The 16,743-nt window shown below is 38.5% G+C and overlaps 1 protein-coding gene across 2 annotated transcripts in view; it reads left to right on the top strand.

The window, feature by feature from the left end:
• The first annotated feature begins 242 nt into the window (after positions 1 to 242).
• The window catches only part of LOC144016019 (neural-cadherin-like), a 126,815-nt gene continuing 110,314 nt past the window's right edge, over positions 243 to 16,743 (top strand). For both annotated transcript variants that reach the window (XM_077516627.1, XM_077516628.1), the window contains exon 1: positions 243 to 1,410. In XM_077516627.1, coding sequence (XP_077372753.1) covers positions 414 to 1,410 — 997 coding nt within the window. In that variant the 5' untranslated portion in view covers positions 243 to 413. The remainder of the gene's footprint in view (positions 1,411 to 16,743) is intronic.

Raw genomic sequence — 16,743 nt, 5'->3', positions numbered from 1 at the left:
TTTGTGACACGAGTGCTTCTCCTGCTATGTGCACTCGCGACGAGAATGGGGCTGTTGACAATCACGTTGGGTGGGGCACGCATGAGGTACAGCTCCATCGCTCCACCAGTACGCCCCCCACCCCCTTCGTGTAGCCCCCTCCCTCCTTCCCCCTCCCCCTTCTCCTCCCTCCACCGCTTGGCGCTGTCCGGCGCTGTGGATTCTGAAAGCTGCATGTGAGCACAGCCAACAGTCTGCAGCGCAGTGCTGCGTGGGGCCAACACACGAAGCCCTCAGCATGCAAAAGCTTGAAGTTCAACGTGTCTCCTGGAAGGATGATATCAAAATATGAGGGGAGACCTTTTTTCTTTTCTTAATTTTCTGTCCACCCACTGAAGCTCTTGGAGGCAGCTTTTATATAACTTGCCACCAACATGATTCGGACTGTTTTCATGCTCCTGTGTTGCTTTTTGACGCCGGCAGCTGGACACCAAACACCGGAGCGACTGCCCTCTTTCCACGGCCATGTTTTTGAGAACTCACCCACGGCTTCTAAAGTGAACGGACTGAGCATCCCGTCGAGGCGCATCAACGCGCAAAAATGGTGCCCAGCGCGGGGAATGCATCTCAAAGTGTACGGCGACGGCAGCCAGGATTTCCGCGCTTTCACCCACCACAAGCGGGGGAATATATTGTTGAAAACTTCCAGGGTCCTGGACCGGGAGGTGCGCTCAGAATACCGACTGAGAGTCGCGTTGTGCTGCCACACCTGCGCACCAGGCTCTGCGCTTGTGGATGTAGCGTCGGTAAAAGTGAACGTTTTGGACACAAACGACCACGAGCCGACTTTTTGTCAACCAGAAGACGTGCGCATAACTTTAGACGACACCACAGCTATTCGAAGTGTTGTTTACAGGCTGAAAGCTGTTGATGGAGACAGCGGCAAGAACGCGGACTTGACATACACGTCACTGCCCCAAAATGGCACTTTTTATGTCGTCCCCAAGACGGGCGAAGTTTTACTGCTTGACTCCATTTTGGGGCTCAAATCCGCAGTTGAAGTTTCTGTTTTTGCCACGGATCACGGATGGCCACCACTGAGCAGCAAATGCCTGGTGATCACCTTTTCCCCGCGCAGGTGGCAGGAGGAGAACGCCGGTCGAGAGAGGGCCAGGCGCGCGCCGAGGGCGTCACTTTACCCGGCGGCTTTAGTCTCCCTCAGCGTGTCTGAAGATGCCAGCATCGGCTCGGTCATAACGAGTCTGAGTCCCAACAGGTTCCAGTCAGCCAGCTTTGAGCTCATCTACCCGGATTCACAGAGCTCCGCTGTGTCCGTGGGTCACGACAGTGGAGATATCACCATCATCAGGAAGCTGGATCGGGAGTCAGAACCTTTCGTGGATCTCACTGTTAAGATTCAGGACAAACGAGGTACACTCATATTGCACTGCACCCCCACTCTCTTCCACCCCATCTCTTTGTGAGATAATTATTTGCATTGTGGCTGTATAGTGAAATGTTCCACATTTTATGCCCACTATGCAATTTGGCATGCCCATCACATCCACTGTCAATACAGCAAGGTCTCATTCCACAGGTGGGCCTTATAGACCCTCACTGACTGTTGCTGTTCACCCACAGGCCTCAATGAGATCCAATACAAGAAAAGTATCACTACAAATGTTTGCGCTTTATCAATATAGTAATGCTCATTTTTGACTAACACTATCATATAGTCAAGTCAAGTCATCTTTATTTATATTAGCGGTGTGAATTGCCTAGTACCTGACGATTCGATTGGCATCACGATTCATAGGTCACGATTCGATTCGATACCGATTAATCCCGATACAAATTTACAAGTTCATTGTTGCGATTTTTTTTTTAATTCAAATTTAGAAAATACTAATCAGTAAACTTGTACAGTGTAAGATTTGCATGAAAATGTATTATTTATTTATCTTATACAGGTTGTAATCTGTTTCATGTTTGAATAACATTGAAATAAAATATTAAGGCTTAATGTTCCATTAATATAACATTCTTTCATGCTTAAGGTGTGAACCCTAAGACGTTTTGGTGAATATTTTTCCATCAAAAATGGATGTTTAAAAATCGATTCGGCCGCCTATTGAATCGATTCGAGAATTGTGCGATGTAATATCGCGATATATTGCCGAATCGATTTTTTTTAACACCCCTAATTTATATATAGGGTATTAATTAGGGGTGTGCTCAAAATATCGATACGGCAATATATCGTTGCAGGCCTCATTACAATACACGTATCGATACGCAGGCGTCAGAATCGATATTGCTTGTTAACTTTAAATAGGCAGTTAACGTTTGCCTTTGCAGCTTGCATTGCCTAAAAAATAGAAACCAGCAGCGTCTTTGAAGTTAATTGCCTTCAATTAATGCAAAAATAGCTCACCAGTGATTGGACACTGTGTCTTGCTAATAAAAATTAAAGCAGAGGAAGAATATCAACATTTATTTACTAATAAACTTAACATGGTACGTGTCTCAGTGTACCAATCTTCCTATAGTTTGTTTAAAAAAAATTAAATAAAATGTGTCTTATGTGGGATACATATGTATCGCAATACGTATCGTATCGTGACCCCTGTATCGTGATACGTATCATATCGTGAGGTTGGCGGCAATACCCAGCCCTAGTATTAATGTCATCCCTTTTAAATCATGTTTATATTATGCTCAAGTCTGATTGTGTGTTGAATCTCTTCCTGACTGTGTAGTCTTTTCAAAACAAATCACATTTTATTTATATAGCACTTTTCATACATCAAGAAATAAAAACAAACAATAGAAAGAAATCACAATAATTATACAGAATAATTGTCAACAATGATTTAACTAGAAGGTAACAGATAAACATCAATATGCATTTTTTTTTTTATACAGCTCACTGCATGTTTACATTTTCAAAGTGCCACTTCGATGACATTCCTAGGAAATCACAATGTCCTATCACTGGTAAACTATTTTTAGAATGGGCGACTCATGTGATTACCAGTTGGTGGTTTAGCATTGCAGGATGTCCTTTTTCCAACCAATTTTAGCACCCACAAATTACCAAGTGTTTTCCGGATGAGTGTATTAACGAGAGTGTAAATCTGTGAGTTCACATACACGCACTAAGCCTCACACTAACTCTCATTTCTTGATTAATAAATGCAGGCTATAGTTAGGCTATATATTTGGATGGTTGAAAAGAAATGAAACATGGCTTTTAGTTTTCTCAAAGAAGTCCAGTGAGTCAGCTTAAATATACGGCAGGTATGAAAAGGTGAATTGAATGAAATTCCTTTTTTCTTTTCAAAAAGGTGAAGCAAAATTTCACTGAGAAAAAAAAGCAGACTATACTAAAACACTTCCTGAATCTGAAAGTGGACTAAAAAAAAATTGCCCTGTCATTATCTACAAGAAAGATGGATGGATGGATGGATGGATGGATGGATTGATACCCTTTTTTTTTTTTTAGCAACATTGGTTAAGCATGGTTGAAGTCACTTTTTGTGACCAACACTTTTTGAGGAGAGGAGAAAATAAATTTACTTCTGTGCAACATATATTCATATTACATAATGTCAAAGGACTGCTTTTATTTTGATTACATTTTTAATAATTTTGTTACATTTTTAATAGTTTTTCATCTACAGCCTTTGTATTGGATTCCAGATTCTGCAGATGTAAATAACCTTTAGCCCAATTAATGTATATGCGTACAATAGGGAAATACGTTTTGATTTCTGCAGAATAAATTTGCTCACTTCAAAGGAATTAATCTCATTATATGGTTGTATGTAGGGATGTTCGATACCACTTTTTTTCAGACCGATACCGATACTCAGACCCTCACTACTCACTGATACCGATACCAAGTGCCGATACCAGTAATACAATTTGATTAAAAAAAAAAAAATAAATAAAAAAGATATTTTTAAACAAAAATAATCGAATAAATAATAGAGTTTGTTGTAAAGTTGGCTGTTGTCAATTTTGAATTATTTCCAAACCGGTGAAGTTTTGGTGAAAAATGCAGACATGCTCCGATGCTCGTTGTTGTCAAAACAGGAAGTGGTCCTCATGATTTAACATGGTGTTATACTGCAAGGAGGACTCACTCAAAGTCCGAGCCCCCCCCCGTTTGTTTGTACTCGTCGGGGTCACGAGTACTCGAGTACTTGAAAAAAGGCTGGTATCGGCCCGATACCGATACCCGGTATCGGTACCCCCCCATCCCTAGTTGTAAGTAATACATATTACATAATAGATTAGAATTATGGAGATTGCCAGTCAGAAAAAAAGCCAAGAACAACAGCAAAAGTTATAAAATGTGCATTTTATTGAGTGGAGTACCTATTTGATGTCCAAGCACAAAATAAGTTGGTATGTGGTGGAGAAACCCTTGCTAGCAAGCAGTGATGAAAAGTTTGTCGATGGTCACCAGGTTGGCCCACAGCACATGAAGGATTTCGGCCCACCCCTCTTTAAAGAATCTCTCCAATTCCTTCATGTTTCCTCTGCATGCTACCATTTGCAAACTCCAGCATTCAGCTCCCTCCACAGGTTTTCTATTGTCTTTAGAGCTGGAGATTGACTAGGCCACCCCATGACCTCAATATTCTACTTCTTGACCACTCCTTTGTTGCCCGAGCGGTATATTTTGGATCATTGTCATGCTGGAGGCCTCAGTCACGCCCCAGCAAATGAGATTTTATGCAATATTTTACAGGGCACGGCTCCATTCGATGGTCGCACCATGAGATAAGTCGCTCTTTGCAGAAATTGACCCAAAACATATTTCCACCTGCATGGTTGACTGCGAGGATGCTGTTATTTGGGTCATACTCAGATTTTGCCATCCACCAAACACAGCACGGCTGATTGATGCCAAATAGCTCCATTTTGGTTTCACCTGACCATAGCATTTTCTCCCAAGCATTTGGATTTTCACTGGCAAACTTGAGGCAGATGTGTACATTGTCTTACTGAACAGGTGGGCTTTGAATCCATGTGAAAAAAAAAATACTCTGTTGGTGACTCAGGTCACAAATGCCTTCAGATCATTAACAAGCTTCTTAACTCATTTGCCCCCAATAACGTGTAAATAAGTTTTTTTTAAATGTTCTAAGTGTCCCAAAGACGTATTTATACGTTTTTTTTGTGTGTGTTTTTTTTATTTTTATGCTAGAGCATACAGAAAGCTTTGATGCAGCCTCTCAACTGCAAAGAACGGTTGCAGAAATGGTAGTTATTACGCAAACGGCCAGCAGGTGGCAGCAGAGCAAAGGAGATCAACCAGGACCATCTAAAAAAAAAGCTCAATTACTTACAATTTTGAATAGATTTGTGAAAACTGATGAAACTTAGCTCTCTTCTCATGCTAATTGCTGCAAAACAGAAACAGATAGAAACATACTTTTTTCCCTGATAAAAGAAGAGACTTTAATCTTTCTTTTGAGAGGTTCCATGCTTTTATAGCAATAGAACACAATATTCTGTGGGCCTTGCAAAATCAGTCAAAATCCAGTAAAACAGCCGGGAGCTAACAGGGTTGCTTCTGTGAAAATGGCTGGGAGTGAATGAATTAAGTATACTTTAAGGCTGCCCCTTTAACCTTTTCATGATCATTCTCAATTCTCAAGGTAAGTTCTTGCATGGAAATCCAGACTGAGGCCAAACAATGGTCATTTTCTCTCGTCTCCCCCTTTTCAAGTAATGGCACAATCACTTGTTGTTACGGTCTCAACAAGCCTTTTGCAGATAGTTTTGCAACCCATTCCAGTCTTGTGAAGGTCTCTCTAGTCTTGGAATGTAAGAAATGGAGTTGTGGAACAGGTGTGCTTCATGACGGGTTGAGATCAGGAGTAAATTAGTTTATTGTGCACAGCTGCCACATTGGTGCCTGGCAATCTGTACGAGTCATAATTACGGCTAAGGTGGAGGGAGCAAGAACTTTATAATGTACTTTAGAACTTTGATATTATGTTTTTTGTTGTGGATTTTTGACATACACATATAGACTGATCTGAACAATTGTGCATTATAAATTTCTTTGTATATGAGCAGCATTACAAATTGAGCACAATGAGCAGAGCAGTTTCCCCTTCATGAGTAAGAAGTTGATCGTGATTCATTGTGTGATTAAGCTGTTATAATCACACCATAAGCCATCGTTTTATTGTGAATAAGGCCATTTTGTCAAATAAAATCTTTCTTGATGGTTTCTAACTGCAACCCTTTTTCCTGACATTTCAATGAAGTCATACATCCATTTGTTGCATGGAAATATATATATATATTTTTATGCTTTAGACTCTTTGGTGGACTGCCTGAATTATGTGCTTGATTGACAGAGTTGGTGACTGTGAAGTAGTTTTGGGAGCTAATCCTTGCAGAGTGGCAAACCACTGTGGCCCTACTGCTCTCATCTACTGGCATTACCCCTCTAATCCTCCTCTCGTTCACTCTCTAGGCTGAGGGATTTGAAATCGCACTGCCACAGTCTGACAACCCCTCAAATTAGTGGTGGAAAGGTGGGGCTCATGCGTTGTTCGTGCGGCTTTTCTTTTGCATGTTGCGGCAGGTGATGTTGAGAAGAAAGGAGAAAAAGGCAACCAGACAAAGTAATGCCTTGTAAATGTGCTGCGCATTGCAAGAAACATTGTACCTTGTTTTCATTTGAATTGCCTGCTGCTGTTTCATTGCACAGCGTGCGCCGGATTATAATTGCATACTTGATTGAGTCCCTTTTTTGCATACTGGTGGTGTCTGGAGATTTTTGGGGGAAGAAAAACTAGGTGGATTTCTGACAATGTCTTGTCACAGATGCAAAGGCGAAATAAGCCGCTTTAGCCCGAGAGACACTCAAATAGCTTCCTGCATTTGATCTCTCCCACCTAGGTAACTCTCCCTTCCTGATCAAAGGCCTGGCATGTCCTTTATGCTTACTACAGCTATCCACACAGAATCCTGATGGTTGTCTGGGAGGAGAGGCCTTTTCTTCCGCATGTCTCCTTCCTTCCAAATCCTTGCATACAGATGTTTGATTGAAGCAGTTTTTCCCTTTTGGCTTTCGATATTGTCATTGTTGCCATTGTGATAGTATTATTTTTAGAATTTATAAACAATTTCAAAACACTTTGCAAGAAATTGTTGAACATATTACCAAAACATATGTCCAGTTTGGTCAAAATATGCGGGTGTCGGGCCATCTTTACGTCGTGTTTATTAATAAACAACACCCAACTGCACGTATTTTTGACATTGTAACAGGCCTACAAATCAATCAGTTTTGTCAGGTGGAAGTTAGGTCAGTGTAATGAGTGTTTTTCCCCCCCCTTTATTTATATTGAGCTTCTGTGCCTTCTTGAGAGTTCCTTAACACATTCACTGCCAGCCCAGCAAAAAATGCATTATTTGACGTCTTTTTCCGTCAATGGCAGTCAATGACTTAAGATGAGATGTAACCAAAATTGATGGATTTTTAAGCAACATTTGCCTTAAAAAAAAAATAAAAATAAAAAAGGAGGCTGCAATATAATCACAAAATATATTGGCACATTGTGTTTAACACATTCACTGCCAGCCCAGCAAAAATGCATTATTTGACGTCTTTTTCCGTCAATGGCAGTCAATGAGTTAACACAGTGGTTCTCAGCCTCGGTCCTCAAGTACCCCTATCCAGCCTGTTTTCCATGTCTCCCTCAGCCATCACGGCTGTTTCAAACAATAAGCTAATCAGCAAGCACTGCAGGAAGCCTGATAACGATCCTCAGCTGTGTTGGCTGAGGGAGACATGGAAAACAGGCTGGATAAAGGTACTCGAGGACTGAGGTTGAGAACCACTGCCCTAGCACAGCTCACATATTGAAGACGCACACATAAATTGGAATCCATGATGCAGACTGGACTCGAAATATTGGGTTATTTTAGTTAACTAAAACTAATGAAAAAAAAATAAAATTCAAAAAACAATTTCATTAACAAAATATAATATAGACGAAAATGCCTCTGCGATTGGCTGCCAACTGGTCCAGGGTGTCCCCCCCCCTACTGCCCAGAGCCAGCTGAGATAGGCGCCAGCACCCCCTGCAACCCTTGTGAGGAATAAGCGGTCAAAAAATGGATGGATGAAGGACGAAAATGCCTTTTAAAAAACGCAAACTAACTGAAACTACATTTTATGTTTACAAAACTAACTAAAAATAACTATAATTATAGCAAAAATGTCCTTCATTTTAGTCTTTGGTAATTAATTGAATGCATGAGCCTTTAGGGATGATTTTAAATGTGATTTATTTTGATATTTACCACCAGAATAAGGGCGTTTGAAAGTGTGTAACACAAAAGTGCTGTCATCTCGCAGCAGCCCATAGAAAAGCACCTCCAATGGTGCTTTTTAAATATTGTGCACAAGTAATACACATAAAAAAAATAAAACTAATACTGAAACTAACTAAAACGCAACTAAAACGAAGCATTTATTAAATAACTAAAACTATTCAAAACTAACAGAACCACCCTGAAAACGAATCAAAACTAACTAAATTTAAAAAACAAAACTCAAAACGAAATTAAAAATAACGAAAATAAAAAATTCCCAAACTACAATTACTCTGGGCAGTACCGTGTGTCTTGCTAGCATGCAAATTGGGGGTTGGTTGAAATGGAGGAGGGGATCCTCCGACAGACAAAAAAGTTTGAACATCACGTCAATCTGGTGACCTGTGGCTGTGTTATAATGTTAGCTAACGCTAAATGCTATCTTGGTTGACAGTTCAACAGCTGTAAACCATCAATGTACTCACCTTTTTGTGCTTGGTCATGGCAGCTATGCCTGCTGTGTCGTTTCACCTCTCGTCGCTCGCACATTGTAACATTGGAAATGCGGAGTCACTCAGCTTGCGTTTGTGTGATCGCAGCAATAGGCTAGTCGTTGACAGGAAGTAGTTCTAGTTCCGTTATAACGAAAACATAGATGACTGCTAGCGATTAGATGAGAATGAGAATGAAAATGCGAACGTAATAGGAAGGGATTTGGATTAAAGACGACAAACTTATGCCTTATGGACTGAAAAAATATGGTATGCATGCACTGTGGAAGGATATGTTATATATCTATGCATCTTCCTCTGCATGACTGAATGCTGTTTCATTTGGTCAACTGACCGAAGAAGTCTGTTCTAACAAGGCCCCATGTGTTGCATCGTCTACTGAACTCATGCTCCTTCAAAATGGTCGGTGCTGCTCCAAGCCACATGCTGAATGCCAAACAGAGAGCTTTGCCATCAGTTTGAAGAATATTCAAGTCAAGTAACACTTCCTGCGTGCTGACCTTACAAATAGTCCAATATGTAAGGACCCAGGGCTTAGAAAGGAGGGCGTTATTTCCTTTTACATTCAGTCCACATATTCCCATATAACAAATATTAACATGTTGATGACATTCCAGAGTCAGATCCTTTTCTTCCTTGACATTACCATTTTTATTACCCACAGCGTCACTATTAGTGTATTAAAGTTATTTCAATAATGCATTCTAACATGCATGACAATAGCTGCATTGTTTGTTTATAGGCATCACTGCAAAATGTTTGCTCTTCTGGATAATGTTAAGCCTGCTTCTTGTATAAATGGTCCAAGAAAATGCATGCATGGCAGCTGTTTAGAATGGCTATTATTTTGATAAATCCAGGTGATTGCTCATAAAGTTGTCATTAAATGGAGATTTCCAGAGCTTGGTAGACGCAGAAATGCCGTCGTACGCTGATTTTCATCAAGGTGCAAGGCTTGCTTCGTCTGTTTGCTTATTTGGCAGACCGCTCTGCGTCATGCTGGCTGTTCCATCGTATCATCGGCGTGTTCCTGAAGGTATGCCCGGTGGAATGACAATTTGGTGGCAGAATGACTGTCTCAAGCGACGTCTGCTTGGAATACTTCTAAATAGTGTTGCAACTCGGGCTGCTTGATTATGGAAAAAATAATAATCACAATTATTTTGGCAATAATTGAATTCACAATTATTTTTTAGTACAAAAGAAGAAAATGTTTAAGCATTGAAAATATTAAGACCAATTAAAACACATAGAAACACTATAATTATGTAAGTTACTTTTGGACCAAACAGAATTTCTAATAACATATATTTATATTAACATATACTTATTTATTTATCGATGTTGGCAAAAACGTGAAGTTGGAGTGTAGCTTGTGCACTGTGCAGTAGGACGATCATTTATTTTTTTGTAAAAAATAAGAAAATGTTTACACATTTAAAAATATTAAAACCAATTAAAAAAATAGAAACACTATAATTATACAAGTTCCTTTAGGACCAAACAGAGTTTATAAATATATATTTATGATAATATCTCTTTATTTATTTATGTTAGCAAAAACTTGAAGTTGGAGTGCAGCATGTGCACTATGCAGTAGGATAATATTTTTTTGAGTACAAAACAAAATGATTAAACTTAAAAAAAAAAATAAATAATAAAAATATTAAGACAAAAAATCATTTGAAACACTATAATTATGCAAGTCGCTTTTGGATGAAACACAATTTATTAAATTACCATAGTTATTTTTAATTTTTAAGAAGTTGCAAATGCATACATTCAAACAAATCAAAAATTAGTATTAATAATCTTTTATTTTAAGATTATGCTGATTTTGTAATTTTCGAGTGTAATTACTGAAATTGTAATTGATTTTTTATTAATTGCACAGTACTAGTTGCAGCTAAGCAATTTTGGTGAATTCAATCGGCCACATATTCTGAGCCATGGAGATATGTATGCATGTGAATGTGATCAGATTTCATTCATAAAAATATAATAGCAGGCCAAACCAGATATATGTAGTGACACGATTGCTTTGTCCTTTTTCGCGCAGTACCACCATGCTAGATGGGAGAGAGCTACATTTAAAGGGAATAAGAGGAGCCAATTTGATTGGTGACAAATGGAGTTGGCAGTGTATTGACGCATAATGGCACACAGTGTCATTATTTTTCATGTACAATTAATACCTTTAAAACCACATTTTACTTGCTGTCGAATGATGATGACATCACCTGTGCTGAGGAAATAGGTAACGACAATCACGGTTCACCAGTTTTCTGGCTTTGATCAGCAATCTGAGCAATGATTGGCTGTTACCGGTTTCCTCAGCACAGATCATGTCATTTTAAGTCAACCGCAAGTGGAATAAGTAGTTTTAAAGATATTAACTCATTGCTCCCAATAACGTGTAAATACTGGGTTTTTTTTATGTTCCGTGTCCCAAAGACGTATTTATACGTTTTTTTTTGTTTTTTTTGTTTTGTTTTGTTTTTTTATGCTAGAGCATACAGAAGGCTTTGGTTCAGCCTCTCAACTGCAAAGAACGGTTGCAGAAATGGTAGTTATTACACAAACGGCCAGCAGGTGGCAGCAGAGCAAAGGAAATCAACCAGAGCCATATAGAAAAAAGCTCATTTACTTACAATTTTAAATAGATTTGTGAAAACTAATGAAACTTAGCTCTCTTCTCATGCTAATTGCTGCAAAACGGAAACAGATAGAAACATACTTTTTTTTCCTGATGAAAGAAGAGACTTTAATATTTCTTTTGATGCTTTTATAGCCATAAAACACAATATTCTGTGGGCCTTGCAAAATCAGTCAGAATCCAGTAAAACAGCCGGGAGCGAACGGGACTACTTCTGTGAAAATGGCTGGGAGTGAATGAGTTTACGTCTACTTTTAAATATGACAGATTATGTGAATCTTCAAAATTACCAGTACCTGGTCTACCATGCCTCCACGAAGACTTGTGATCGAGCTCCTTGTGTGTTTTCAAAGGTTGATATGTTTGCTGTGTTCTGGCACAGTACAGATAAGGAGGTATGGGAAGGATGCTTTATCATTGACATCCATTCTTCGTTCAGCCTTATGACTCAACAGAAACATAATGAATCAACACACTTCGTCTTCAGTTGACTTATAAAAACAAAGAATAAAGTGATATTTTGGCAGTTACTGAAACAAAGTGGAGCTATAAGCACATATATTAACCAGATAAATATTTCCCACATACCCTCCTGTATATATACTGAAACCCGCTTTTCCCACAATGTGATAAGAATAAGAGTTTGGTCACTGCGACTGATGCATTAGTCATGTATCACTGGCATTTTCTCATTACCTCTACACATTCACATACTGCAGTTTTATGTCTTATCGATCCTTTATAGTGAGTACAAATGATTAAACCAGTCTGTGCCTCTTTTTGAATGCAATATACAAGAAAAATTATACAGATGTTCCCTACTTATCACAAGAGCAGGATTCATTATGCCATATTTTAAATGTTTTGTTTTTTTGACAAAACGAAACACCTTTCGTTTGTCCAATTGCAATTGTCGAGTGTCGATTACATTTGCTTACTGCGTGACTACACACACGATTTAGAAAAATAAATAAATATGGACATAAAAGTCATTACCTGTTTAATTAATAATTACTTATTTAAAAAGCACTTAACTGTATGCACTTACACTGGCCACTTCAATAGGTGGAGTTGCATAATCTGATGAGATCAAATTAGTGCTGTCAAAGTTAAAGTGTTAACTCATTAATTAATAAAAAAAAATTGCATTAATCATGTATTAACGCAGATTAATCACACTATTAATTTTGAGCGCAGATGATACTTTAAATGGCAGCTGTGTTAAAGGTAGCACAGGTTGTGTTTGAGCAATAAACACAACTACATACATTAAAGTAAAGCATTTAATAATTTTGGTGTATGACATTCAGGATATTTGTTCATGTAAAAAATATTGGGGTCATTTTTTCCCCATTTGAAATTATGAAAGTAATTTAACCGATTAGAAAAAGAGGAGGATGACCATGTGAAGTGGATCAAAACATGTTGAAGACGTCCTAATAACATTAAATGTCAAAACAATTAATACATAACAGGTGCTCTTCAAATATTGTGGGCAAAAAATGTAGCTAAAAATAGCCTTTTCTAATAAAGCGATGAATCGTGATGTGATATAAGACGTGATCAATCTGATATAAACATTTAATCGTTTTACAGCTCTAGATCAAATACAAGCACGATTGTAACCAAAGTACTTCATTAAAAATGCATACATGCAGTGTAGTCCTACATCACTGCAAAATATAAGCACAATAATTCTTTTGGTACATTAATAACACTCTGGTCATTTATATCAAAAGTGTTTATTCTTTAATGAATAATTTGTTGCAAAGAGTTTCTCTGTTGTTACAGCTTCATTCCTAGTTCCGCTCAACAACTGACACTTCAATTCAGATCACACAGCGTGCCATATGATATTTTTTCTTCCTGCCTTGTTGACAATATGCTGACTTTTTTTCTTTTCCTCCATGACGACATCCCCTGTTAACTTGGTGGACATGTTTGCCTTCTAAACTGCAGCATCACTACACCACAAATCTGGGGGGGAATATGATAGTTTTCTGCCACTGCCTCTGCAATGTGAGAAAAACAGGTAAAAGCAATGGAAGTAGGCCATGACTCACAACAACCAGGTTTAGTGCTGTATGGAAGCAATAGAGTGAGGGAAGTCCTGCACAGTTCTTCCACTGAAGGATTACACGGATCCAGAGGGCGTCACTTCACATTTGTGCTGGTTGGGAATCTTTTCTTAGACTATTCCATCAAAAAATAAATAGATAAATCTTCTTTAAATCCAGGAAAGGATATTGCTAAGGTACGTGAAGGTTTAGAGAGAGACTCTCTTGCTCTCTTGCTCAACATTAGATGATAAATAGATTTGATTAAATGTTTTTGTGTAGTTTTAAAATTGTGTTTAAATACCTTAAAAAGTGTTTAAGTGCAGTTGTTCAGCTCATGAGTATATATCATGGCTCTCAAGCTCAATTTATGTGGGGGGCTACATCAACTATTCAACAACAAAAGTGGTTCAAGTATTCACCAACAAAACAACGAATCCAATCTGTTCAAACTTTATTGATAACAGATCAGAGCATAAGCGGTTCTGCAAAACATGAACAAGTTTGGTGACCCGGTCCTCTTTCTTATCTTATGCTGTTTTGCATACTCATCCCCATGTCTAGTTGAGTAATGACATCTGATTTCTTGAACGCTGCAACACTTTCTTTACATTCAAAACATGTCAGTCAACACAAAGCAACACAAAAAAAGTGCCCAGGGCGACAATATGCCAAAAATCGTAGAGGCCTCACTGACATCAAACTTTGATGTCAAGTAGTGGACTGCAAAACATCATCCTGCGGGTCTCAAATGGCCCACGAGTTTGAGACCGCTGAAATGCAACCAAATTAGCTGAGCCAACTCAAAAACAGATCAACCAACCAAACCATTTTACTTAAAGGCCGAGTCTGCCGGTTTCACTCTGGAAAAGGCACTTTTTAAATACAGGATTTAAACAAACTACTTCTCAATTTACATATCAGGGCTTGTCTTCATTTCTGGTGGTGATTTTGTCCTAAACCTGCACCCCTCCAGCCTGTATTTTGCCATTTTGTGTTTGTTTCGTAATCAGCTACGTGACGCCACTCCCGCGGCAATTTGAAAGCACACACGGATTATTATTTTTTTTCACTCACTCACTCACTCACTCACTCACTCACTCACTCACTCACTCACTCACTCACTCACTCACTCACTCACTCACAGAAGCTTACATGTGTGAATGAGTGAGTGAAAAAAATAATAATCCGTGCGTGCTTTCAAATTGCTGCGGGAGTGACGTCACGCAGAAGGCAAATTCGCCCGGCCCCGTTTGCGACACGCCACCCCCCGCTCTGCGATTGGCTGGAGGGGTGTAAACACTGTCTTTCCACAGAAACCTCCCACTGTTTACAAAACAAACACAAACTGGCAAAATACAGGCTTTGGTTTAGGACAAAATCACCACCAGAAATGAAGACAAGCCCTGATATGTAAATTGAGAAGTAGTTTGTTTAAATCCTGTATTTAAAAAAGTGCCTTTTCCAGAGTGAAACCGGCAGACTCGGCCTTTAACCCACAGAGCATGTACAACGTAAGCAAGAAGAAAAAAAAGAAAACAGACCAACAAAAACTATTAACGTGGAACAAATAATACTCGAGAATATGCTTACGTGGCAAAGAAAAAAAAAAGCACACAGTCAACAGGTAAAAAATAAAGAGGAAACAAAATTATGGCGACTAGCTCTCCTCTTTCCAGTACAGTATACCATAATTAATGATGATGATGAACAACTGTGTCCTCATGATTCCGTTAATTTAAAATAGTATTTCTATATCTGTTTTTTTCACTTCTTTTTGGTGGTGGCTGGAATGAACGTAACTCCGCGATGGAGGGGTCCTTTACTGTAGACTCTTCTGCACTGCCTGTCTTCATTTTATACTCTCACTTCCTCTCTGAGTGCTAGCATGCCCCATGACTTTCTTTAATCCAGTTTTCTACTCACCAATTATTTGCATTGTACGCCTGTGAGAGGAAATGAAACGGAGAAGACAATAAAATACAATTTTATAAAATGTGACATCATGTATTGAATTTAGTTGAAATTATGTACTTGTGAATTTCCTGTGGAATTGTAAGCATGGTTGCTTGTGTGTATATGGTGAATAATTATTTGATGTTTTTATATTTACACATATAGTCAAAGATTTAAGGTCAGTTCTTTACTGGTGAATATTTGCAGATGCTGAAACTTTCTGTGAGTTTAACACACATCAGGCCTTTCTGTTATTTTAGGTTGTAATAGGTTTGTTTATATTTGAAGATTAAATAAATTAATAAATAAATAATGATAATAAATAATAGATTTGATTGCTTTTATTGTGGGAGACGTTCCTAAGATTTTTACAGAAATTCTAGTGGTGCTGTCCTGTTGTTTTAGTTAGTAAAATTTTGTTTTTATAATTGAATTTAAGGCTGTAAATAATGGTTATTGCAATAATCGCTTAATCTGTTGATGATTTTCAGATAAAAAAACAAAAAACAAAAAAACAAATTGACAATGTAGAAAACACAAATTATTGATGTTTCAGTTCCTTGTATGGTCCTTTACATACGCAAATATATATATGTATTTTTTAATTGTTTTTCAAAGTAAAGGTGAATATTTTATTTTGATTCAACAGAAAATAAAATAGTAAACTATACAATGTCAGTCATTGTGCATTCTATTTTGTAGCTGGGTAACAAAAATAAGCTAACTGAGGTACGAAAACATCAAAACGACTTTTTTGATAGCGTGCAAAATATACTATCGTACAAATACCACGCTGGCCGTATGTTTGATACCCCTCTAATGCACTTTTGCTTGGATAGACCTTTTATTCTTTGTGCTTTTACACTGTCTCATCATTCATGTACTGATGATGCGGAATGAGGAGCAAATGGGACTTCAGTTTCTTGCTCAGGGACTCTTTGGTGACAAAGGCTGACCACCGAACCCACAAACCAGGATTGGGAGACAACCACTCTACCACCTGAGCCATGCCACCCCAAAAGGAATTACAAATATGTTTATTACATTTACCTTTTTAATGACAGTACAATGATTGGCAGATTAGGGCAGAGAGGAAGAGAAGAAGGATGAAGGAGACAGAATAAAAACAGGAGAGATAAAAAGGAGCCAAGCCAGCCCCAATTGGTGAGTGGGTGCCTCGGGCTCTTCTGCGGGATGGTGATGGTGGGGTGCCCTCCTCCTGGAATCTGTT

This window comes from Festucalex cinctus, chromosome 3 (assembly GCF_051991245.1).
Source record: "Festucalex cinctus isolate MCC-2025b chromosome 3, RoL_Fcin_1.0, whole genome shotgun sequence".
NCBI classification, from domain to species: Eukaryota; Metazoa; Chordata; class Actinopteri; order Syngnathiformes; family Syngnathidae; genus Festucalex; species Festucalex cinctus.
This window is presented reverse-complemented; position numbering and strand designations above follow the sequence as displayed.